This window comes from Ambystoma mexicanum, chromosome 1p, assembly GCF_040938575.1.
Source record: "Ambystoma mexicanum isolate Mex_15411 chromosome 1p, UKY_AmexF1_1, whole genome shotgun sequence".
Classification (NCBI taxonomy): Eukaryota; Metazoa; Chordata; class Amphibia; order Caudata; family Ambystomatidae; genus Ambystoma; species Ambystoma mexicanum.
This window is the reverse complement of record NC_090921.1, coordinates 332287834-332314704: the sequence shown is the minus strand read 5'-3', so window position 1 is coordinate 332314704 and position 26871 is coordinate 332287834. Positions and strand designations below refer to the sequence as shown.

At 50.6% G+C, this 26871-nt stretch overlaps 1 protein-coding gene across 1 annotated transcript in view; it reads right to left on the bottom strand.

Moving 5' to 3' along the window:
• The window catches only part of SPMAP2 (sperm microtubule associated protein 2), a 171752-nt gene that overhangs the window by 125706 nt on the left and 19175 nt on the right, over positions 1–26871 (bottom strand). Inside the window, exon 2 of the mRNA XM_069648097.1 lies at positions 26276–26499. Coding sequence (XP_069504198.1) covers positions 26276–26364 — 89 coding nt within the window. The 5' untranslated portion in view covers positions 26365–26499. The remainder of the gene's footprint in view (positions 1–26275; positions 26500–26871) is intronic.

Here is a 26871-nt window from a genome sequence, read left to right as displayed (position 1 = left end):
TATCAAGTTTACTAAATTGTAAATATGTCTTGTATGAAAAATAGATTTCCTGTGCAGAAACAAAGGGGAGGTTTTCCCTGGACCACAAAACACAGCGTCATGATGACACCCTGTTTCCTTCTCAAATATAGAATACCAGGGGTGTGCCTAGTAGAATTCAGCATACCCACCCCTTTAGAAAATACATAAATAGAGATAGCTTAGGACCTAGACAAACACATTCACCCACCATCCGATTGGTGGCGGAGCACTTTGCAAGAAAAATCCATATTCCAGACTCGAGACTCCAGAACTTTGAAAGTAGAAAGGCACATTTCCAAAGCTGAACCCTTCCCAGCTTGGCCTTTAAAATCCTGAAACCAGATTTTACCCCAGACCTCTAATGGGAACAGAAAGAACAGCCTGGCTGTGCTGTGCTGCTTTCTTGCTCCAAATTATTGTCATAACCCGTTAGATCCAGTCCAGTCCTGCCGTGCAGTGTCCAGAGTGTCTTGCTGATTGCAGAACCAGAGCACCTTGAGTCCAGTCCGGTGTGCTAGCAGAATTCCTGTCCAGAAATCTTTGACCAGATCCCTGACGGGTCCATTCCAACATTGGTAGTGAGTATCCATAGTATAGGATTGTCACTGGCATATGTATTGCCCATAAGTCAGCCCTACCCAAACCCATTCTATTATATCTAGAACTGCAATGTAGAAAATCTCTTTGTCTTACCTGAACTCTTTCTCTTCCCCTATAGTCCCTTTGTAATAGTAGTGTTAAAAATCATCGCTAATATATTTTCTGAAGAAAGCGGAGCGTCTCGGCAGGCCAAATCAACCAGTGATATCCTGGGCTGGTGGCTGCGCGGTCGTGTAGTTTGCGGCTTCATAGTCTACCCCTAGTGTAAAGAAATCTTGTTTGTAATTTTAAAAAGCGCATCCTTATTTTGAACATTTTGACTCTTTCTGAAAAAACGACCTCCACAAAAGCCTTCATAACTTCGTCACTGTGTATGCTAGAAACAAAATGTAAGTGTCTACGTGAAGCCAACATCCTCACCTTTCCAACAAACCTAAAACAGCATCCCAATTCCTTATAGTTATTCCGCATTTGTGCTTAACGCACACAGAAAAGTTTTCCGCAAATTTTTCGTTTAGCTCAAATCTATCACGTGTGAAATAGCTGTTCATTGCATCTGACCTCAGAATTAAGTACTCAACCTGCTAGTTACTCGATAATCATTGCTAGGGTTTGTCTGAAACTATACAAAGTGGCTCCCACTAGTATAGAAACCATTTTAGTGAAATAAATCAATTTTAAGTGTTTTTACCATTCATGCAAAGCCAACTTTAAAACCATTTTGACAAGTTTGCAATCATTCCTGTTTTTCTCTATGTTTGCTGGGGGAAATTGGGATTGATACTATTTTGTTGAATTCTGTATTCCTGAAACCTGTTTTCTCTCCTTCCATCTCTTTATAGTGCATATTGGGGGGTTTTAGTAGTGTGAAGGGGGAAAGAGTAATCACATTGCATTTTGATTGAACCCACACCAAAGTATTATTCTGTGCTGCATTATTTTTCCATCATTATTCCTCCGTCTGATTAAAGAGATTGTTAGTGTGACATCATCCCCTTGGTGATCATTGTATAACCATTAAAAATAGTGTGATATATATATATATTGTGAAATCTATAAATAAATATTTTAACTTTGCAAACAGCCTACTTCCTGGTTCAGTGTGACCGGGGGGCTTCAAAGAGAGGGGCGTGATATAAGGGTACATCATTCAGAAATAAAAGAACTTATAGAATAGACATAAATAAATAATTAAGAGTTCCAGCTGTGCATCACACGCTAGGTATTGACTTAGGTGGAGTGCCGGGTTGAAATCACTTACAGGGGATCAGGGGGTGATATTCAGGGGGAGGATCACATGGGAGGAGATGGATGTTGGGGATATGGAGTGACTTCCCTCTCAGGTGAAAAAGACCCTATAATTCCAGAGTTACCAATGGCATGGTGTCATTATACAGATCCCTCCAGTTGTAAAACCTTGAAAGCCCTTCTGCTCAATCAATCTAGCAAGGATACCATTCACAAATCGTATATATTACATGGCCACGGTAGTGGCCATGTAGTTATGGTTAAGTTGCTGTTTCCATAGGAAGAGCACTTTTGGGGCGGCGTATAACTTCGCCCCCACCTGGACGAATCCTCACCAAACTTTGCAGAAAAAGTATATGGCCCACTCTGAATTTCTTTGCATAGTTTGGTGAGGTTTGGTCCAGGGGTGGGAAAGTTATAGGGGGGTCCCAAAACGTTTTTTTTTTTTCCCATAGACATAATGGGAAAAAACTTTGCTCACGCCTACAGCCCAAACCGCTGGACGGATTTACACCAAATTTGCAGCAGGAGCGGCGGCTTGGTCCCGAAAGCGTGCTTAATTTTATTTGGTGTAAATCCGTCCAGTAGTTTAAAAAAAAAAAAAGACAAAAATGTAAGTGAAAAAAATTAGTGATATCTGTGTCCGCTTCACGGACACATTTCCCTGTTCGCTCCGCGGACAGGACAGGGATTGGGCAAGCGACTTGCATGAAGTCCGTGGACATCTGACGTGTTCTCCCATTGGCTGTAGTAAAGCGTGCAGTGCGTCTTATTTTCAGAGACGCCCGCCATCTTAGTTTATTGTTCGTATATTGGCATCTGTGGCAAGCTCTGCGGTGACTTCAGACTTCACAAGTGATGATCACAACGTAACAAGCGAAAATTCTGATGCGATAAGATCAGAGGACAGCGGGGCCCCCAATGGGGCTGTGTGAGGCTCATGTGGATTACACTTCCTGAACGTCCCAGGCTGCTGCAGACTTGCAGGAGACACGCCATCGCCATCGGTACATGGTGGCCTGCGGAGGACCGAGGAGCAGATATCCCGTTCCCCCCACCCCCGCTCATTACCCGTGTCTCCCTCCTGTATCCCCCAACCCCCGCGCATTACCCGAGTCTCCCTCCTATACCCCACCACCCCCTGCTCATGCCCAGTGTCTCCCTCCTGTTGCCCCCACTCCCCGCTCATGCCCCGTGTCTCTCTCCTGTTACCCCCACCCCCCGCTCATGCCCCGTGTCTCCCTCTTGTTGCCCTTCATGCCCGGTGTCTCCCTCGTGTTCCCCCTACCCCCCGCTCATGCCCCGTGTCTCCCTCGTGTTCCCCCAACCCCCCGCTCATGTCCCGTGTCTGCCTGCTGTTGCCCCCCACACCCCTGCTCATGCCCCGTGCCTCTCTCCTGTTACCCCCACCCACTCTCATGCCCCGTGTCTCCCTCGTGTTCCCCCCACCCCCGCTCATGCCCCGTGTCTCCCTGCTGTTACCCCCCACCCCCTGCTCATGCCCCGTGTCTCCCTCGTGTTCCCCCCACCCCCCCGCTCATGCCCCGTGTCTCCCTCCTGTTGCCCCCCACCCCCGCTCATGCCCAGTATCTCCCTCGTGTTCCCCCCACCCCGGCTCATGTCGTGTGTCTCCCTGCTGTTGCCCCCCACCCCCCGCTCATGCCCCGTGTCTCCCTCATGTTCCCCCCACCCCCGCTCATGCCCCGTGTCTCCCTCCTGTTGCCCCCCGCTCATGCCCCGTGTCTCTCTCCTGTTACCCCCACCCCCCGCTCATGCCCCGTGCCTCCCTCTTGTTGCCCCCATCCCCCGCTCATGCCCCGTGTCTCCCTCATGTTCCCCCCACCCCCTGCTCATGCCCCGTGTCTCCCTCTCGTTCCCCCACCCCCCGCTCATGCCCCGTGTCTCCCTCTTGTTCCCCCCACCCCCCGCTCATGCCCCGTGTCTCCCTGCTGTTGCCCCCCAACCCCCGCTCATGCCCTATGTCTCCCTGCTGTTGCCCCTCACCCCCCGCTCATGCCCCGTGTCTCCCTCTTGTTCCCCCCACGTCTGATCATGCCCCGTGTCTCCCTGCTGTTGCCCCCCACCGCCCGCTCATGCCCCGTGCCTCTCTCCTGTTACCCCCACCCCCTCTCATGCCCTGTGTCTCCCTCCTGTATCCCCCAACCACCGCGCATTACCCGAGTCTCCCTCCTGTACCCCCCCCACCCCCCGCTCATGCCCGGCGTCTCCCTCCTGTTGCCCCCACTCCCCGCTCATGCCCTGTGTCCCTCTCCTGTTACCCCCACCCCCCGCTCATGCCCCGTGTATCCCTCTTGTTGCCCTTCATGCCCGGTGTCTCCCTCGTGTTCTCCCAACCCCCGCTCATGCCCCGTGTCTCCCTGCTGTTGCCCCCCACCCCCTGCTCATGCCCCGTGCCTCTCTCCTGTTACCCCCCACCCACTCTCATGCCCCGTGTCTCCCTCGTGTTCCCCCCACTCCCGCTCATGCCCCGTGTCTCCCTGCTGTTACCCCACCCCCCCCGCTCATGCCCCGTGTCTCCCTCCTGTTGCCCCCCCACCCCCACTCATGCCCCGTATCTCCCTCGTGTTCCCCCCACCCCGGCTCATGCCCTGTGTCTCCCTGCTGTTGCCCCCACCCCCCGTCATGCCCCGTGTCTCCCTCATGTTCCCCCCACCCCCGCTCATGCCCCGTGTCTCCCTGCTGTGGCCCCCACCCCCTGCTCATGCCCCGTGCCTCTCTCCTGTTACCCCCCACCCACTCTCATGCCCCGTGTCTCCCTCGTGTTCCCCCCACTCCCGCTCATGCCCCGTGTCTCCCTGCTGTTACCCCACACCCCCTGCTCATGCCCTGTGTCTCCCTCGTGTTCCCCCCACCCCCCCGCTCATGCCCCGTGTCTCCCTCCTGTTGCCCCCCACCCCCACTCATGCCCCGTATCTCCCTCGTGTTCCCCCCACCCCGGCTCATGCCCTGTGTCTCCCTGCTGTTGCCCCCCACCCCCCGTCATGCCCCGTGTCTCCCTCATGTTCCCCCCACCCCCGCTCATGCCCCGTGTCTCCCTCCTGTTGCCCCCCACCCCCGCTCATGCCCCATGTCTCTCTCCTGTTACCCCCACCCCCCGCTCATGCCCCGTGTCTCCCTCTTGTTGCCCCCATCCCCTGCTCATGCCCTGTGTCTCCCTCGTGTTCCCCCCACCCCCTGCTCATGCTCCGTGTCTCCCTCTTGTTCCCCCCACCCCCGCTCATGCCCCGTGTCTCCCTCTTGTTACCCCCACCCCCCCCGCTCATGCCCCGTGTCTCCCTGCTGTTGCCCCCACCCCCCCGCTCATGCCCTATGTCTCCCTGCTGTTGCCCCTCACCCCCCGTGTCTCCCTCTTGTTCCCCCCACGCCCGCTCATGCCCCGTGTCTCCCTGCTGTTGCCCCCCACCGCCCGCTCATGCCCCGTGCCTCTCTCCTGTTACCCCCACCCCCTCTCATGCCCTGTGTCTCTCTCCTGTTGCCCCACAACCCCCGCTCATGCCCCGTGTCTCCCTGCTGTTGCCCCACACCCCCGCTCATGCCCCCCATCTCCCTGCTGTTGCCCCACACACCCCGCTCATGCCCTGTGTCTCCCTGCTGTTGCCCCACACCCCCCGGTCATGCACCGTGTCTCCCTGCTTTTGCCCCCCACCCCCCGCTCATGCCCCGTGTCTCTCCTGTTCCCCCACCCCCGCTCATGCCTCGTGTCTCCCTGCTGTTGCCCCCCACCCCCCGCTCATGCCTTGTGTCTCTCTCCTGTTGCCCCCCACCCCCCGGTCATGCCCCGTGTCTCCCTGCTGTTGCCCTCCATCCCCCGGTCATGCCCGTGTCTCCCTGCTGTTGCCCCCCACCCCCCGCTCATGCCCCGTGTCTCTCTCCTGTTCCCCCACCAGCCCCCTCTCATGCCCCGTGTCACACTTGTGTCCCGTCCACCCCCCGCTCTTGCCCTGTGTCTCCCTCCTGTTGCCCTCCCCACCCCCCACTCATGCCCCGTGTCTCTCGCCTGTTACCCCCCACGCCCTCACCCCCCGCTCAAGCCCTGTGTCTCCCTCGCGTTCCCCCCCACCTCCCGCTCATGCCCAGTGTCTCCCTGCTGTTGCCCCCCACCCCCACTCATGCCCTGTGTCTCCCTGCTGTTGCCCCCCACCCCCTGCTCATGCCCCGTGTCTCTCTCCTGTTACCCCCAAACCTCCTCTCATGCCCCGTGTCTCTCTCCTGTTACCCACCACCCCCCTCTCATGCCCCGTGTCTCTGTCAGGACTGGCTGGGTTAGTAACAGGGTTAGTAACAGGAAGAGTTTGTACATAGAATTAACATTGTGCTTGCCCAAGTCAAGATGGAGAGAAAGAAACTTAATCGGATTGGTTAAAGGAACAATGATATGTTTGGTTTGCCTGATTGGTGGAAAGGACAATGGGTTTGATTCTTGGGAGGTGAGCAAGATTCTAAACTGCCTTTCATCCATAGAAATTCAGTGGCTGGTTGTACATTAGTTAAGCTCCTTAAGTAAGGCCTTTTCAGAGCTCAGAAAATCTACCAAAGAAGTAAGAATATCGTTAGCTGATCCAGTTTGAACAAGAAGACATCAGGTGGGATCGTTCTTTTAAAGATTTTAAGATTGTCACAGTGAACTTTCATTTTCCTTTATAAGAAAACTTAAAGAGTTAACAAGTTTCAAAATTATTTGAGAAAAGAGACATTTACAGTTAAAGTTATAAGGAAAACAAGCTTGAAGATTGTGCGTAGAAGTTTAAAGTTAATTAACTGCGTGTAATGTTCTTCAAGACTGTTTAATGTGTGCGCAAGCTCGCAAGTCGTCGTTTACGTGTTTTTTTTTAAAGCGCGTGTTGGTTTGCGATAGAGCGCGTGCCCAAATGAATTGCGCGAGTGCGCGTGTACATTTTTAACGTGAAAGACGTTTCATGAGAAAGCGCATGTTGGTTTGCGATAGATCGCGTGCCCAAATGAAATGCGTGAGTGAATTTTAGCGCATGTACATTTTTAACGTGAAAGACGTTTCATGAGAAAGCGCGTGTTGGTTTGCGGTAGAGCGCGTGCCAAAATGAAATGCGCGAGTGAATTTTGGCGCGTGTACATTTTTAACGTGAAAGACGTTTCATGAGAAAGCGCGTGTTGGTTTGCGATAGAGCGCAAGTCCATTTTGATTAAGCACGAGTTGTTTTTAACGCGTGAACAATTTTACGTGAATTGCGTTTCGTTTCTCCGCGTGAGTGCGGTAGCGATAGAGCGCGAGTCCATTTTAACTAGCGCATGTTATTTTTATCGCGTTTACGTATTTTTTCACACACGCGGTTTTGGAAAAGAATCGCGTGTGTATTTTAAACGCGAGGACAATTCTTCACGTCTTCTGATTTCACGTGTTTAACGCACACGCTTATCAAGGAAGAAACTATACGTTCTTTGTGTAAATAAGGAAACAAGTCACACGCAGAAGGAAAAACAGCATTCCAGAAAGTTAAAGAATATTTATTTAATGTAATTTATGCAAATGGAATTCAATACTTCAGAGAAAGACTGCATTTTATAAAAGCATTATAAACTACATAGAGTTAAAAGAAATTTGAAGCAAGAAGAATATATAGTTCTGAAAGGTGTTTGCAAGGGCCACCACTTTAGGATTCTAAAGAGACTTGAGTGGCTTGAACTATATGCACTACACAAGAAATTATTTACAAGATATTCCACACAGTTTACTAGCCTCTAAGTCTTTTACTGAGGTTTAAGAGGTAAAGAGTTCAGAGTTTATTTAGAATAATTTTAGAAAAGAAGTTTATCTTATCATATAAGTAACCAGGTCTATTTGTTTACCACAGATACCAGAGCCTACCAGACGGTTGCAGGGCTGCAGTGTCTCTGTTGTTATTTTCTCCAAATTCCCCTTTCCCTTTCTTGGGGTTTTCAGCTCAGCTTATATTTAAGGGTTGAGAGGTGAACTCCTGGTGAGGGTCTGTGGGGCCAGCATCAGCTCCTGTGGAATTCAGTCAAGCCGGACCCTGACAAAAGTTTATTAACTGCGTGTAATGTACTTCAAGACTGTTTAATGTGTGCGCAAGCTCGCGTGTCGTCGTTTACGTGTTTTTGGAAGCGTGCGAGTATTCAGAGCGATAGAGCACGTGCCCAGATGAATTGCGCGAGTGAATTTTAGCGCGTGTACATTTTTAACGTGAGAGACGTTTCATAAGAAAGCGCGTGTTGGGTTGCGATAGAGCGCAAGTCCATTTTAATTAAGCGCGAGTTGTTTTTAACACGTGAACTATTTTACATGAATAACGTTTCGTTTCTCTGCGTGTGTTTGGTAGCGATAGAGCGCGAGTCCATTTTAACTAGCGTGTTATTTTTATCCCGTTTACGTATTTTTTCACACGTGCGTGTTTTGTTAAGATGCGCGTGTGTATTTTAAACGCGAGGACAATTCTTCACGTCTTCTGATTTCACGTGTTTAACGCATACGCTTATCAAGAAAGAAACTATACGTTTTTATGTGTAAATAAGGAAACAATTCACAAGCAGAAGGAAAGCAGCATTCCAGAAAGTTAAAGAGTATCTATTTAATGTAACTTATGCAAATGGAATTCAATACTTCAGAGAAAGACTGCATTTTATAAAAGCATTAAAAACTACATAGAGTGAAAGGAACTTTAAAGCAAGAAGAATATCTAAGTCTGTAAGGTGTTTGCAAGGGTCATCACTTTAGGATTCTAAAGAGACTTGAGTGGCTTGAACTATATGCACTAAGCAAGATATTATTTACAAGATATTCCACACAGATAATTAGCCTCTAAGTCTTTTACTGAGGTTTAAGAGGTAAAGAGTTTAGAGTTTGTTTAGAATAATTTTAGAAAAGAAGTTTATATTATCATATAAGTAACCAGGTGTATTTGTTTACTACAGATACCAGAGCCTACCAGAAGGTTGCAGGGCTGCAGTGTCTCCGTTGTTATTTTCTCCAAATTCCCCTTTCCCTTTCTTGGGGTTTTCAGCTCAGATTATACTTAAGGGTTGAGAGGTGAACTCCTGGTGAGGGTCTGTGGGGCCAGCATCAGCTCCTGTGGAATTCAGTCAAGCCGGACCCTGACAGTCTCTCTCCTGTTGCCCCCCACCCCCCGGTCATGCCCGTGTCTCCATGCTGTTGCCCCCCACCCCCGCTCATTCCCTGTGTCTCACCCCTGTTACCCCCCACCCCCTGCTCATGCCCGTGTCTTCCTGCTGTTGCCCCCCGCTCATGCCCCGTGTCTCCCTGCTGTTGCCCCCCACCCCCCGCTCATGCCCCGTGTCTCTCTCCTGTTCCCCCCACCCCCCGCTCATGCCCCGTGTCTCTCTCCTGTTGCCCCCCACCCCCCGCTTATGCCCTGTTTCTCTCTCTCCTGTTACACCCCACCCCCCGGTCATGCCCCGTGTCTCCCTGCTGTTGCCCCCCACACCCCCGCTCATGCCCCGTGTCTCTCTCCTGTTACCCCCACCCCCTCTCATGCCCTGTGTCTCTCTCCTGTTGCCCCCTGCCCCCAGTCATGCCCCGTTTCTCCCTGCTGTTACCCCCCCACCTCCCGCTCATGCCCCGTGTCTCTCTCCTGTTCCCCCCACCCCCGCTCATGCCTCGTGTCTCCCCTGTTCCCCCCACCCCCCGCTCATGCCCCGTGTCTCCCTGCTGTTGCCCCCAAACCCTGTCTCATGCCCCGTGTCTCTCTCCTGTTACCCACCCACCCCCCTCTCATGCCCTCTGTCTCTCTCCTGTTACCCCCCACCTCCCTCTCATGCCCCGTGTCTCCCTGCTGTTGCCCCCCACCCCCGCTCATGCCCGTGTCTCTCTCCTGTTATCCCCCACCACCCTCTCATGCCCCGTGTCTCCCTTGTGTTCCCCCCACCCCCCGCTCATGCTCCGTGTCTCCCTGCTGTTGCCCCCCAACCCCCTCTCATGCCCCGTGTCTCTCTCCTGTTACCCCCCCACCCCCCTCTCATGCCCCATGTCTCTCTCCTGTTTCCCCCCACCCCCCGTTCGTGCCCCGTGTCTCCCTGCTGTTGCCCCCTCACACCCGCTCATGCCCCGTGTCTCTCTCCTGTTACCCCCCACCCCCAGTCATGCCCCATGTCTCCCTGCTGTTGCCCCCCACCCCCCGCTCATGCCCTGTGTCTCTCTCCTGTTACCCCCAACCCCCCTCTCATCCCCCGTGTCTCTCTCCTGTTGCTCCCCCACCCCCCGCTCTTGCCCCGTGTGTCTCTCCTGTTACCCCCCACGCACGGTCATGCCCCGTGTCACCCTGCTGTTGCCCCCCACCCCACATTCATGTCCCGTGTCTCTCTCCTGTTCCCCCCACCCCCCGCTCATGCCCAGTGTCTCTCTCCTGTTGCCCCCACCCCCTGCTCATGCCCTGTGTCTCCCTGCTGTTGCCCCCCACCCCCCGCTCATGCCCTGTGTCTCTCTCCTGTTACCCCCCCACCCCCCGGTCATGCCCCCTGTCTCCCTGCTGTTGCCCCCCAACCCCCGCTCATGCCCCTTGTCTCTCTCATGTTGCCCCCCACTCCCCGGTCATGCCCCGTGTCTCCCTGCTGTTGCCCCCCCACCCCCCAGTCATGCCCCCTGTCTCCCTGCTGTTGCACCCCACCCGCTGCTCATGCCCCGTGTCTCTCCCCTGTTACCCCCCACCCCCTGCTCATGCCCCGTGTCTCCCTGCTTTTGCCCCCACCCCCCGGTCATGCCCCGTGTCTCCCTGCTGTTGCCCCCACCCCCCGGTCATGCCCCGTGTCTCCCTGCTGTTGCCCCCGACCCCCTGCTCATGCCCCATGTATCTCTCCTGTTATCCCCACCCCCCTCTCATGCCCCCTGCCTCCCTTCTGTTCCCCCCACCCCCCGCTCATGCCCCGTGTCTCCCTGCTGTTGCCCCCACCCCCCTCTATTGCCCCGTGTCTCTCTCCTGTTACCCCCACCCCCCTCTCATGCCCCCTGTCTCTCTCCTGTTGCCCCCCATCCCCCGGTCATGCCCCGTGTCTCCCTGCTGTTGCCCCCCACCCCGCTCATGCTCCATGTCTCTCTCCTGTTACCCCCCCAGTCAGGCCCAGAGTCTCCCTGCTGTTGCCCCCCACCCCCCGTTCATGCCCCGTGTCTCTCTCCTGTTACCCCCACCCCCTCTCATGCCCCGTGTCTCTCTCCTCTTGCCCCCCACCCCCTGTGTGTCTCCCCTGTTCCCCTACAACCCCCGCTCATGCCATGTGTCTCCCTGCTGTTGCCCCCCACACCCCGCTGATGCCCTGTGTCTCTCTCCTGTTACCCCCCACCCCCTCTCATGCCCTGTGTCTCCCTCCTGTTGACCCCCACCCTCCGCTCATGACCCGTGTCTCTCTCCTGTTACCCCCACCCCCTGGTCATGCCCCGTATCTCCCTGCTGTTGCCCCCCACCCCCCGCTCTTGCCCCGTGTCTCCATGCTGTTGCCCCCCCGCTCATGCTCCGTGTCTCTCTCCTGTTGCCCCCACCCCCCGGTCATGCCCCGTTTCTCCCTGCTGTTGCCCCCCACTCCCTGCTCATGCCTCGTGTCTCTCCTGTTACCTCCCACCCCCGCGCTCATGCCCCGTCTTTCTCCTGTTGCCCCCCGCTCATGTCCCGTGTCTCCCTGCTGTTGCCCCTCACCCCCCGCTCATGCCCCGTGTCTCTCTCCTGTTACCCCCACCCCCCATTCATTCCCCGTGTCTCTCTCCTGTTCCCCCCACCCCCCGCTCATGCCCAGTGTCTCTCTCCTGTTGCCCCCACCCCCTGCTCATGCCCTGTGTCTCCCTGCTGTTGCCCCCCACCCCCCGCTCATGCCCTGTGTCTCTCTCCTGTTACCCCCCCACCCCCCGGTCATGCCCCCTGTCTCCCTGCTGTTGCCCCCCAACCCCCGCTCATGCCCCTTGTCTCTCTCATGTTGCCCCCCACTCCCCGGTCATGCCCCGTGTCTCCCTGCTGTTGCCCCCCCACCCCCCAGTCATGCCCCCTGTCTCCCTGCTGTTGCACCCCACCCGCTGCTCATGCCCCGTGTCTCTCCCCTGTTACCCCCCACCCCCTGCTCATGCCCCGTGTCTCCCTGCTGTTGCCCCCGACCCCCTGCTCATGCCCCATGTATCTCTCCTGTTATCCCCACCCCCCTCTCATGCCCCCTGCCTCCCTTCTGTTCCCCCCACCCCCCGCTCATGCCCCGTGTCTCCCTGCTGTTGCCCCCACCCCCCTCTATTGCCCCGTGTCTCTCTCCTGTTACCCCCACCCCCTCTCATGCCCCCTGTCTCTCTCCTGTTGCCCCCCATCCCCCGGTCATGCCCCGTGTCTCCCTGCTGTTGCCCCCCACCCCGCTCATGCTCCATGTCTCTCTCCTGTTACCCCCCCAGTCAGGCCCAGAGTCTCCCTGCTGTTGCCCCCCACCCCCCGTTCATGCCCCGTGTCTCTCTCCTGTTACCCCCACCCCCTCTCATGGCCCGTGTCTCTCTCCTCTTGCCCCCCACCCCCTGTGTGTCTCCCCTGTTCCCCTACAACCCCCGCTCATGCCATGTGTCTCCCTGCTGTTGCCCCCCACACCCCGCTCATGCCCTGTGTCTCTCTCCTGTTACCCCCCACCCCCTCTCATGCCCTGTGTCTCCCTCCTGTTGACCCCCACCCTCCGCTCATGACCCGTGTCTCTCTCCTGTTACCCCCACCCCCTGGTCATGCCCCGTATCTCCCTGCTGTTGCCCCCCACCCCCCGCTCTTGCCCCGTGTCTCCATGCTGTTGCCCCCCCGCTCATGCTCCGTGTCTCTCTCCTGTTGCCCCCACCCCCCGGTCATGCCCCGTTTCTCCCTGCTGTTGCCCCCCACTCCCTGCTCATGCCTCGTGTCTCTCCTGTTACCTCCCACCCCCGCGCTCATGCCCCGTCTTTCTCCTGTTGCCCCCCGCTCATGTCCCGTGTCTCCCTGCTGTTGCCCCTCACCCCCCGCTCATGCCCCGTGTCTCTCTCCTGTTACCCCCACCCCCCATTCATTCCCCTTGTCTCCCTCGTGTACCCCCCACCCCCCCGCTCATGCCCCGTGTCTCCCTGCTGTTGCCCCCCCACACCCCGGTCATGCCCCGTGTCTCCCTGCTGTTGCCCCCACCCCCCGCTCATGCCCCGTGTCTCCCTGCTGTTGCCCCCGACCCCCTGCTCATGCCCCGTGTCTCTCACCTGTTACCCCCCACCCCCTCTCATGCCCCGTGTCTCCCTCGTGTTCCCCCCACCCCCGCTCATGCCCCGTGTCTCCCTGCTGTTGCCCCCCACCTCCCTCTCATGCCCAGTATCTATCTCCTGTTACCCTTACCCCCCACCACCCTCTCATGCCCTGTGTCTCCCTGCTGTTGCCCCTCACCCCCACTCATGCCCCATGTCTCTCTCCTGTTACCCCCCACCCGCCGGTCATGCCCTGTGTCTCCCTCGTGCTCCCCCCACCCCCGCTCATGCCCCGTGTCTCCCTGCTGTTGCCCCCCACCACCCTCTCATGCCCCATGTCCCCCTCGTGTTCCCCCCACTCCCGCTCATGCCCCGTGTCTCCAAGCTGTTGCCCCCACCACCCTCTCATGCCCTGTATCTATCTCCTGTTACCCCACACCCACCGGTCATGCCCCGTGTCTCCCTGCTTTTGCCCCCCACCCCCTGCTCATGCCCCGTGTGTCTCTCCTGTTACCCCTGTATGGGAGCGAGGGGTCCTCAGGCCCCCTCGCGTCGTATGCTCCTCAGTACAAGGCTTGGACCACGTGCCTCCGGTAGTGGAATTACCCCTTGCCCTTATGTAAAGTTAACCACGGTTGACTGCTACATAGATGGGACTACTGAGCAGGACACGGGGCATCCATCTTTTGTGCCCCCTTTCGACTCCATCTTGGATAAACGGGCCTCACTGCGATAGTACATCAATGCTCAGCTCCCCTTCCACCGCAGCAGCCAAGGACAGAGACACACACAAGGCGCGCAGGCAGCTGGCTGGCCCCCACCCTTGCACTCCCCCTGCGAAGGAAAGCTCTGCGCTTCCATTCTCATGCAGAAACCAGAGAAAGTTGCAGCAACCAAGATGATACAGTTTTCTTCCTCTGAGATCACTGCTCGCCTGAGAACAGGCATGTGAACCAGGATGAGCTAAGCACTTCTGTTCGATCCGTCCTCATAAACGTGCAAGCCACCCACGCCCATTAGAACAACGTATTGCCATCCTGACCCTGCGCTCCCAGTAAGGTATTTCTTTCAAGTACCAGACCCCTGCCTGTGGTGCAAAACCCACCCAACACACTCACTACTAACCTTAAGCATTTTTATTACAATATATGTTTTTAATAATAGGTTTGAAACTTAGGAGAGATGTGAAACATAGCTTGATTCTTTTACATGCACAATAAGGTCAAGGCCTCCAATTAAAGCCACGAATGACCCAATTGTACTGACAACAATCATTGTGTGTGATTTATGTAGAAATGTGAAAAGTAGCACAAAATGCTTTAGATAATTTGTTATTTAGTGTGTAACATATTAGCTTAGGTAGTGACCACAGTGACCGGACCCTGACCTGCGTGGAGCACAAGATATTTGACGTCCATCATCTCATCAGCCACTCAGCCAACCAGAAGGAAGAGATGCCACCCACACCTACAGCACCACACCGCCTGTCCAATCGGGTCCATTTAGCATTTTTTGTTAGAGCTACTTTAATTGATATATAAAAAAGTGTGATGTAAATGAAGAGGTACGGGTTTTTTTTTGGGTTATTTCCTAGCTGGAGAAATAAACCATCCTTTGAACTCTTGCAGCCGGGTCTCAGTGCCTCCTTCCCCGACAAGGGGTAGTGTCGGTTATTTTATTTTCTCTCACACCTAGTAAGACAGGGAAAGGCACCTACATTTTTGGTGACCCCCGCGACGTGATTTAGAGAGTTGCCTCGAGGCCTGCATCGCCCAGCAGCGAGATCCAGGGCGCCCCCAGCAAAACCATCGCCTCGGCGGTTGACCAGACTCTGCAAACCAGGAAGAAAGGGTCAAGGGTTCCCGGTTGACAAATACCCGATCAAAAAAGCTGCTCGACAAGGCACGCCACGGCTTGGTTGGGGGACGGACCTGAGCGAGGTCCGGCCGTGAGCGGCGACCCTCGGAGTACCTGACTGAACAGTGGAGTCCCGGTTGCAAAGACCCCAAAGAAAGGTAAGGGGAAATACAGGAAGAAGGGAACGAGCAACAAAGAGAAGGTAGTTAAGAATAGGGTCTGCGTGAGTGACGGTGAGGCTTTTCTGATCTATCCTTTATATGGCCATTAGGTGTTGTAAGAAGTGAGAAGAAGAGAAGTGGTATCCTAGCCCCTACGGGGTAGAAGGCGGCGCCGCATAGCATTTGTCCGACCAAGTGCAGAATAAAGATAAAGAGAAAAATAGTAGGGATCTCGAGTAGTTTTTTAGAATATTCTTTTTCCGTGAAGGTAAGAAATCTTGAGATATAATAAAGGTGAAAGGGGTGGGGAGTGAATGTGAAATAGTAGATAGGATAGGAAAGAAGAAAAACCAGGGACAGTAACGGGAATAGGGAAAGAACAAACACGCGCAGATAGTGCATGTGTATGTTGCATGATTATATGTTTGCCGGTCTGCTTTGTGTATATGTCTTGTTGAACACGCCAAAGTATTTCAGTACAAGTAACTTGTGATTAATGAATAATAGGCAAAGAAATAAATTGTGAGAGGTGACCAGGTGACCCTCTCAGAAAGAACAGCTAATGTGACATACCATAATTGCAAGCTTTGATAAAGAACGTATTTTCACATATTGTAACTGACATACCAAGTGAGAGGTGGGAAGGGACTCAAGGGTACCAGAACACACAAGAAAGGAAAAGAAACATTGCCATTGGGGGAGTAACACCACTGGCACATATTTGCCAGCACCTTCCACTATATAGCGACAGGATACAGAAGTATCACGATCAATGGATCACTGAGATAAAAGGAGACTGGGTTGCACCAATTTGGCCAGAAGGAGGGTCATTTGACAAAAGAGTGTTGGAACTAGTATCAACACATTTACTAGCACGATACAAAGGGAAACGGTTACAAAGGGAACGGGAGAGAAGTATTAGATTTATGGCGAATGTTTGAAGAAGTTACCCCCACGGCAGAGGTAGGTACAAGCCGAATGATAGAAAAGCAGAAAAAACCTGAAGAAGTAGGCGGAACACCAAAGGGGCAACGACAACCAAAAACGAAGTAACAAAAATCTATCCCTTAATGACTAGGCCAGCGGTAGGGTTTAGTGAACCCATGTATATACCACCCACCGCCACTGCTCAGGGCGGGGCAACAGCCTCTGAACCTCCACCATATGACAAAGGAGGCCTGTATGGGCTCACGAGTGCGCCTCCTGTGGACATAGCCCATCTAACAGGTGATTTGAACCGCCAGTTAGCACACGCACAAATGGAAATAACGCGGTTAAGAGCTCTATGTGACAAAGGGCAAATGCTGCCAGGGGGAGGGGAGGTACCCCCGCTGTCACTGGCAGATCTCACGCCCCCGATAGGGGCAGCAAACAATGCAACCCCAGCAGCCTCGGTATCAGGGCAATCTATAGCATTGCAAGGGACGTCATCGCAGCAAAGACAAGAACAAGAGTGGCAGTCAGGACAGTTCCTGTTCCAATTGAGTAACAAACCAGTGAGAATTATACACCCAGATACACCGGAGAGTCAACAAAGTGGAGATCAGGGTGAAAGACGAGGAAGTGAACCCAAGGAAAACTGGGAGGATAATAACGAGCTTGAGTCAGAGATAGAAGAAGTATGGGATAATTTAGATGAATACGAAGAGGCAGCTGCCGCAGAAGGTTCCCCACTGCCAAATTGTTGTTACCCAGACGCACCATCGCCACCATTATGGCAAGGTAGATTAAGACAACGAACAGGGAGGACAGGAAACATACTGGTAAGTAAACCGAAAAAAGGGAGAACGAGCAAAACAGGAAAGAAACAGAAACTACAAATGCCACTGATACATAAAGGAGCAGGTAGGCCAAACTATATTCCGTGGGCCCAAATGGACAAAACCAACCTGTTAAAACTCCTCCCCCTGGTGACGGGAGGAGCAGGTAAGTGGAAACATGTATTTGAGAAGAACACGGCAGGCGTGCCGTTAGCTATAGGTGATGTAAAATGTTTATTAGTATCAGCAATCGGGGACCAAGCAGATACAAACTGGGAAAGAGCAGGGTTCCCGGGAGTAACAATGAGCTGTGATCGCCACAACGGATCACCATTCAACAATGTTCGAGCACAAGTGTGGGATGCACTGAGGCGTGCATTTCCGGACGTTCTGGATTTACATGCAGTGATGCAGTGCACGATGGAGCAGAACGAGGATCCTGCGCAATTCATTTTGCGAGTGCAAGACTTATGGAGAAGCGAAACTGGTACGGCATGGAATCAATCAACAGCTTTATTTTATTTTATCATTAAAAAGGGGTTGCCGAAAGAGGTGCAGAACGCCTTGGACAAAATAGCTGGGATCGAAGCCTGTTTCCAAAGGGTGGCCTGAAATTCAGAGCATAATTGTACGCCACTGGAGGAGGATCAAAGAGAAGGAAAAGGAGGTCACGCAAAAGAGGCTGGCCGACGAAGCAAAATTAGTACAGACGAAATTAGTGAAGGTCGCTGCCATGGCTGCCAATGTAACCGCAGACAGAGGAAAAGAAGGAGAGGAAAACGCGGGAGGAAGGCCTGTTGGGATTGCAGCACAGTGGGTTGGAGAGGACCAAGGACAGTGGAACGGAGAAGAACAGCCATGCCCAGGATCAGTGGCAGAACAGGCCGGCCCAAGGAAGAGGTGGGTACCGCGGGCAGAGGGGAGGATACGGAGGAATAGGAAACAGAGGGTATGGTGGGCAAGGACCAGGGGGAGGACAACAGGGGTCGTGTTGGAATTGTGGAAGATGGGGGACATTATTCACGAGATTATTGTAGAATGCGACCATTAGGGTATTTTCAGCAACAACAGCAGCAGCCCATGAACAATGAACACGGGTGGGGCTGCCCACACCCAGGTAGTCCTTGTGGAGCTCCAATGGGGTGGGGGACGACAACAGGACAACAAGATCAGTACTGCTATGACCCCCAAATGCAACAAAGACAGCCAGCCCCACAACAGCAGCAACAGCAGCAGCAGCCACAACAGCAAAACGCACTACAGCCCATGGCGAGACAAAACCCAGTAGGGAACATAAACAATAACCCTTTTGCAGTGGCCGCAAACGGTGCTCCTGCCCCATTCCGTGGCGTAACGGTCGTAGGTGACAATGTTTTTTCAGTGCCAGGTCAGCAAAGAAACTAAGACTAGGACAGCCCGCAGGGAGCACTTGCGTGTCCAGTCCTTGCCACCACACATAGTGCAAATGAGGAACCACTAGTGGCGGCAGAGATAGGAAACAAGCAGTTTATCTTTATGGTAGACTCTGGAGCAGAAAAATCATGTCTCACAGAAGGGCGGTTTCAGCTCTCGGGAAGAAATTTGGAGACGCAGGGGTTTTCTGGGGCTATTTTAAAAGTTCCTTATACAAAAGATCTTGATGTAACAGTAGGGGGGGAAAACAGTGCGCGCACCCTTATTGTATTACGAAGACGCGCCAATCAATTTGATGGGACGAGACTTGCTCAGTAAGTTAAACATGACCATAGCCTTTACTGAAAGAGGGATAGTGTGCTCGACGCCAGGGGTATGCCCCGTACAAGCACTCTTGATAATAAGCACGGTTACAAAGGAAGTTGCAGTAAGAGGGATCCCCATTGACATGGACATGTTCGTCTATGGAATACAGGTATTAGCCCGAGTAGTGCCTGAAATAACACAAAAAGAGTGGAGAATACCATCAGACTTCATATTCAGCCCAATCACACCAACAGATGTAGTGCAAGGCACAATTATATCTATAGACATTGAGGCAGTTCAAGTTTCTAAAAACTCATTGTGGTCATAGGCCTGGACGCGCAGGGACGCGAGTGGAGAAGTGTGCTATGCATAGAGCCAAACATAATGCTAAAAGATATAACTGATGAAGAATTGTTTACTGATTACGAGGGGGATGGAGAAATAATAATGGAGATAAGCATACCATGTGACATTATGATCCAATACAGCGAAATACACAACCCACTCATGGCTAACATAAAGGCCCCACTGACAATATTTGAGGAAGACATGGCAGGGTAGCACCTGAAATTTGGACTACAGGGCCACACGATGTTGGATTGTTGCATGAGGTGACTCCCATGAAGATAAAACTGAAACCAGGTGCTCTCCCACCCAGAGTGAAACAATACCCAATACCTAAAGAAGCAGAGGAAGGTATTAGAGAAACAGTGAATGCACTCCTAAGCCAAGGTATCTTAGTGCCATCAACTTCTCCATGTAACAGCGATTTTTCCGATTAAAAAAGCGAAAGTAGGGGCGTGGAGAATGGTCCAGGACCTCCGCCCACTCAATGACGTCATTCAAAAAGAGTTCCCTTTAGTGCCTAACCCATCATCAATATTGTGTAGTATACCAAAAGAGGCAACTTGCTTCACTGTCATTGATCTGAAAAATGCCTTTTTCTCTGTGCCACTCGCACCAGAGTCGCAGTACCTTACAGCTTTTACATTAAGACACAGCAGATATGAACATTGCAGACTCCCACAGGGGTATTGCGAGAGCCCAAGCATTTTTAACAGAGTACTACGAGAAGACATTGGCAACATAGATGTAGGGAGCACCATTATTCAGTACATAGACGATTTACCCGTCTGCAGCAAAACAGAAGAAGATTGTAGAGAAGACTCGATAACACTGCTTAACGTATTGGCTGCCAAGGGATACAACGTGGACAAAGGAAAGTTACAATACTGCCTTGCTGACGTTGTGTATCTTGGCCAGCAAATATCTAAAGATGGAAAAAGAATACTACCAGACAGAGCAGCGGCCATTCGACACATTATTTTACCAAAAACGGTGAAGGACATGCAGAAATTTCTTGGCATATGTAACTATTGCCGAGCGTGGATCCTCGATTACGAAGCATACACACGGCCAATGCTACAAGCACTGAAAGAAGCACAAAAGAACAGAGCCCCAATAAAATGGACACAGGAGACAATTGCCCAATTCTCTCGATTAAAATACCTTATTTCAGACGCCCCAGTCCTTGCAAATCCAGATTATGAAAGGGAATTTTTCCTGTTTTCACACAGCAATGGAACATTAATGACAGCAGTATTGACACAAAAGACATCGCTAATAGACCCAGTAATGCAGGGACATTTCGCTTGCGAACAGGCCCTCATGGCAGCGGCCTTCACGATTGAGAAAAGTGCCACAATCGTAATGGGATGTTCAGTGGCGCTGTATGCGGAACACTCGTTATTTGCTATCTTGGAAAGATCAACATCTACCCTCACAACACAGAGAGCCTCTGCTTATGAAATAATAATATCAAGTCCAAATGTACATGTGGTCAGATGCAAGACAGTGAACCCAGCCACATTCTTTACAGAGCCATGCACAACTGAGGATTTACAGGAACACGACTGTAGCACATATGAGGGAGTGGGCGAGGACATTCCCAAAGCAAGCGAAAACGCCCTTACAGAATGAGAAATTAATTTTATAGACGGGTCAGCATCCATAAACTCAGAGACAGGAGAGAAACATGTGGGGATGGCGGTATTGCGCATGGAAGAAGACACATACGAAGTGATTGTTCAAAAACGCCTCCCCTCACACTACTCTGCACAAGCAGCCGAACTGACTGCACTAATCAGCGTGTTACACACAGCCAAAGATTGTGTCGTGACAATATATTCAGACTCATCTTATGTCACCACCACAGTTCACTCAGGGCTAGCACGTTGGCGAAGAAGAGGGTTCAGAAGAGCAGACGGGTCCCATGTACAACATGCCACATTGCTTAATGAACTAATAGAAGCTTTAGCAGAACCATCGGTAGTAGCGGTGGTTAAATGCCAAGCCCATACCAATAACACAGACGCCGTCTCATTGGGGAACGCGGCAGCCGACGCGGCAGCGAAGGAGGCCTCGTATTTCAATAAGACACCAACATCAGAGTACATTGTAAAAACAACCATAGCAGAACAACCAGCAGAAGCATACAATAACACGCCCATAACACAGTTGATAGAACTCCAGAGAAGGGCCCCACCGGAAGAGCAGGAGTTGTGGGGCAAACGAGGGTGTAAGCAATCAGCCACAGATCTCATTTGGAGACAGGAAACGACAGGCAAGGTAGTGATGCCCGTAGAATTATTAGAAGTAGCATTCCAACAACTGCATTTCCCAGCTCACGTTGCAAAACAACACATTGCCTCAGATATTCAAGAGGATTGGTTTGTTCCTAATCTACACGAACACTTGTCTAAATTTGTGATTGAATGTACTACATGCCAAACTTACAATTCAGGAATGACATTACGAACTCTGCATGGCGCTTTGCCACGCCCTACAGGTCCATTTAGAGAACTACATATCGATTACGCCGATATGGGAGAAAGATGTAATGGAGCAAGATACTTGATTGTGGTGGTATGCCCTTTTTCACAGTGGGTAGAAGCGGGCCCCTGTCCCCATCCTGATGCAAAATGTGCTGCCAAGTTCCTTGTGCGAGAAGTATTCTCGCGTGGGGAATCTGTGACGTGATCCGTTCAGACAACAGCAAGTACTTTGCGAATGACCTCTTCAAGGAAGTGACCTCCCTTCTGGTGGTGAAACACAAACTATGTTCGATTTATCATCCAATGGCCAATGGAGTTTTGGAGAGGATCAACGGGCTGCTCAAAAGCAATTTATCGAAATGATGCAGCACGTTGAAAAGAAATTGGGTATATTGTCTGCCCCTAGCACTGTTCCAACTCAGAAATCAACCATGCAAGGATCATCATTTAAGCCCGCACGAAATCGTGACCGGAAGGAGAATGCACACACCGCTCTCCCCTGTTAGGAGGGCGTCTGATGCGCACAGGGCTGCCACAGTGCTGCCACAGTGCTGGGAGAAGAGTTTAAGGAATACCTAACACAGTTAACGCGCACAGTACGCAGCATAGCAAAACAAATTGTTTCACCATTTACTGAAGATGTAGCAACAGACACCTCCATGCCGACAGCAGACAGCCCGGAGGGGGCTTTAATGCCAGGGGAGCAGATTCTTGTCAGAAATTTTGTAAGAAGGTGGAATTCACCAAGATTCCAAGGTCCGTACACAGTGGTGTACGGCACCCCAACTGCAGTTAAAGTTAAGGGGTTAAAGTACTGGGTGCACCTCTCAGACGTGAAAAGGGCACACAGTGTTGCACCTCCCCAAAATGAAACCGACTGTGTGGATGCCATCACTGGCACAGGTTGACATGATGAAAATTGCAACTTAGACAGGGAAAGTATAGGGGAAAAGCAAAGGTTTTTACATATTTTGTCTCTCTCTCTCTTTCTTTTCTTTTCATATAAATCGTGTTGTTTTTTCTATTTTTCCTCATTATTTCCATGATGAAATGAAAAGGAATTGTTAAATGCCTAACTGAGTAAAGAAATGAAAAAGAATGAACAATTGCAATTATGTTTCTTTTCATATGACTTAACGAATTTGTCTCGCCCACATAGGGTCAACATGAGGCAATGCGACGAAATGGCTGAGCAAGCTGAAATGTTAGATAGAAATAGGGGTGCCACTAGGGCCAGTAGATTAAATAATTTGGAATGTGTTATAAAATATGCTGCCATACTATTTGCAATAATGATGTTTTATCTTATTTGGTATAATGTTGTTTTATATGTGACAAATGAAATGAACAAAGGGGGGAGCGGAACTGGTATGACAAAACCAGGGTCTAAACTAATATGGATTGAAGCAACGGCTATTTTGAAGGACACTTATAACATTGAATTGAATAATAAAAATATAACGTTGCCCCTTGAACAATTGCACGTAAACAAAACTGCTATTCCATTGTTGAATAATACTGTGGCCAAGGAAATAGAGCTTGGATGGAATATAAATGATGATTACTATTGGTTGACTAACTTCAGAAATACAAGCATGCGTACACACACTGCACCAGAAACCACTACTGAATACACACGTCACCATGAACAACATAGATGAAGCATGGTCTAGAATATTCCCGCTGCAATATCCACGAGTTGGTACCCAATTAAAAAACAGAAGGAGAAAAAGGGGGGTGGGAAAAAACAGATACGATATTTATCATAACCTGGGGTTAGATGAAATAGAGGACCCCCGACACCCTGACCAATCAAACAAATGGTATTCAGACATGAGCGCCGCAGCAAAGCAAGCAAGTAATAAAAGTTGTTACGTGTGCTCACTTATTCCTCACGCAACTGGAACCCCAAAAATGTTAATCCCACAGGAAGTACCCTTGTCTGAGGCCCAATGTTTGATTCATCTGATGCTGTGTAGAATAAAAAAGACATTCCAATCACACACAGTCACTATGGAAAAATTGGAGAACGAACAAACTTGCACCAGCAGACGACAAGGAGTAATCTGCCTCCAGGAGCCATTTTTCATTATAAAAGGGACAAGATATGCAGATGACAAGTGGCATGATGAAACGATTGAATGCAAAGCTGAGGGGCTTCGAGGACTGCCAGATGAAACATACGAATGGGCAAAAGAAACGTGCATCCCCATCTGGTCACAGCATATCACCAAGCTGACATGGGTCACACCCGTGGAGAGGCCCATAAAGATTCAAAAGGAAATACCGCACAAACTTTGCTTCCATGGAGAAGGGAAGGTGAACATGGGAACCGTGCGGCAGTGCAATAAGACTGTAATCATGCCAGTTATGAAAAAAGGCACTGCTGCATTAATGGACATATACTGGATCTGTGGCAAACAAGCTTACCTGCATCTCCCAGCATCCTGGAGGGGCACTTGTGCCCTAGCCACACTTCACTCAGCACTAATGGTGATACCAGAGAGCCACGTCCAGTTTACAGCAAGGCCTTCGGCTGACACATCGACAGCAGGCCAATCGACTGACACATCGGCAGTAGGGCAATCGGCTGAACCATCGACAGCGCCCGATGAGACAATCACGGAGCCCCCAGCATACAAACTATTGTCAGAAGAAACCTTGAAAACCATGTTGTCACGCAGCAAAAGATCCAATTATATTTCGTCCAAATCGTCAGAACTCCTTGCTAAAATCGCACAACAGTATAAGCTTTTCTCATCTGCAGAAACATTCTTCGCATCATTTCTAGCACCAGGCGTTCAAGCAACGGCAAACGCAAAATGGCTGCAGAGAACACGCTGGGAGCTTATCCAGCTGGCCAACGAAACTGAAGAAGGATTCAACATCATAAAAATAGAGCTCCGAGCATTGCGCCTGATGACGATGCAAAACAGATATGTCTTAGATCTTATCACAGCGATGGACGGTGGTGTTTGCAAAAAAATTGGGGGGGCGTGTTGCACGTTCGTACCAACTTCCGATGCTGCCCTCACAACACAGAGAGCCTCTGCTTATGAAATATTAATATCAATTCCAATATACTAATAAGGAAAAAGAACATTGGGTAAGGTTCTGGTGAAAGAAACCATCAGGCAGTAATTTTTGGCGAGAAAGATCCCTGGCTAGAGAGTATACCAGGGGATCTGCAAGACCCAGACAGTACAGAGAACATTGTAAGAAGTCCTTTTGGGAAAACATCAGGCAGTTTTGTCATTTTTTGGAAAAGATACCTGACAGGAGAGTACACCAGGAAATCTGCAAGACCCAGAAGGGGGATTCTTGGCAGAGGAGTACACCAGGCAAATCCAACATATCATATGAAAGGAAAATACTTTATGGAAGTGATACCAGGCTAGAGAGTACAGCAGGAGATCTAAAACTTTATGAAACGAGAAAAGACATGTATTGCCATCCTGAAAAAAATATTGTACGAAAGAGACATTTCATCTACTCTCAAAGGCACATGGTACGAGAGAAACACTCTTGCTATTCAACCTGAAATAATCTTGGGGAAGGGGAACCAGACCCTGGATTCAGAGACTATTTGTTGGATTTTACTATTCGATTTTTCCACATTTTTATTTAATCAAAACAGAAACACTTACACTTACAACACACCTTTTATAGTGTGAGGGTCAGATACCTTTTGGAATCTAGGACGATTAGTATAATTTTAACGACGAGACACAGACTGATCTTTAGTTTTAGTTTCCTAGGCAGGGAAGCTCTCTTTAGGATAGGGACCGAAAAGGCCTTTATTCAACCCTTTTATTTTAATAAAGGTGTCTGATGTTGAAAACGGAACAACTTGGTGTCTGTCTCCTCATTTCTAACCTCTCACACCATATAATGTCAGTTCACAGCACCTATTAGAACAATACCTGCCTAATGGTCTGAGTGCATTAGCATTTAATGCCAAAAGCTACCTTACAAGGAAGTTATTTGTGTAAGATTTTCCTTAAACTAATTCACACAAAAGAAATGCATGAAATATAGTGAGAGTGCCTGAGTATAGGATACAATATCTAGAAAATGGCATGGCTACCTTGGCATGTGATGGCAATAGCTGCCTAATGGTATGAGAACCTTGACATACAATGACAACTTTTGGCAAATAGTTGCACGCCAGACGGATAGATCATGTGCAAAATGCTCCTTTCAGGAATAGGACAATACCAATCAACAAGTTTAAAACCATGGTTGGGCCAACTTGATCCTTCATCCTTCTGCGGGCGATGAATCAAGTACCATCAGTGGGTAATAACACTGATCATTACAGACAAAGCTCTAAAAAAGAACCAAATTATTATTATATGATGCTGGTATTAGGCAAATATATTTAAATACCCAATACATTGTGTGACTTGCTGTTGTCTGCTGGCAAATGCTAGCAACTTGTTGGAGTGCCTGGGAATGATGCAAGCACCTTACTGTTTGATGGCAATATAATATGTTGTGAGTATATGAGCATACCCTGACAAAACATTGCAAAGGATGGTAACTTGGAGATGCAGTTGTAACACTAGGCAAATCATAAGGGTACATTGGCATGTGCTCTCAATGCCTACAATAGCAACAAAGAAAGATTTTCACTAAACACAAAAGTTAAAACGGTTGGCTTTGTCAAATGCTTGTTTTCTGCCTTTGCGCATACAATTGTTTCAAGGTTAATAATACACACAAAATAAATAGCAACTGGCTTGTATAAAAACACTTACGTTTGAAATAAACAATATTCATGAAAATATCCAAGCTTGCTTCAAAAACATTAAGGCAACGAGGAGCGTATGTGCTCCCTGGTATATAATATAATCACACTCGCACCTTCAGAAGTCCTAAGACAAAGCACAAACTCACCTGTCTCTAAACTTCAAGAAATCGATTTTTGGCCGAGAGAGGAAGTCCAATCTGCTCTCCAAGGAAAGGGAAAGGTGGGCAGAGGCCATGAGGATGCCACACGCCAACAGCACTGTGCCACGCTCATCAGGCTTCACAGGTGGGATTCCAGTAGCAGACAAGAGTCAATTCATCACGTGAGTGCTAAAAGCAGAGACCAGCACAGCACCTGCTAGACGTTCGACCTGTCACAGCAAGAAACAGAACATGGTGTTACATCAGACGGCAAGTTGTACTACGACTGCTGGGTTTTTCATGCATTTCTCGCTTCATGCACATCCCTAATTTGTACACTGTAAAACTCAGGGCTCTACAACGTTTGGCTTTCCAAATATTTTGGATGAAAAATACCAACAACTGTAGACCAAATAATACATTGCAGGGGGATATGGGAGTCTTGGTCCAAAACTTCTGGAGAGCCACAGTTTGCAAACCCCTGCTCTAACTTCAGATAGAGGGAGATCAAGGAGAGAGGAAGTCGGCTGAAGCTTTATTTCGGCTCTAGGCCATTAAAGCTCCATATAAAAACATTCAAAAAGACAATGCAGATTTAATAT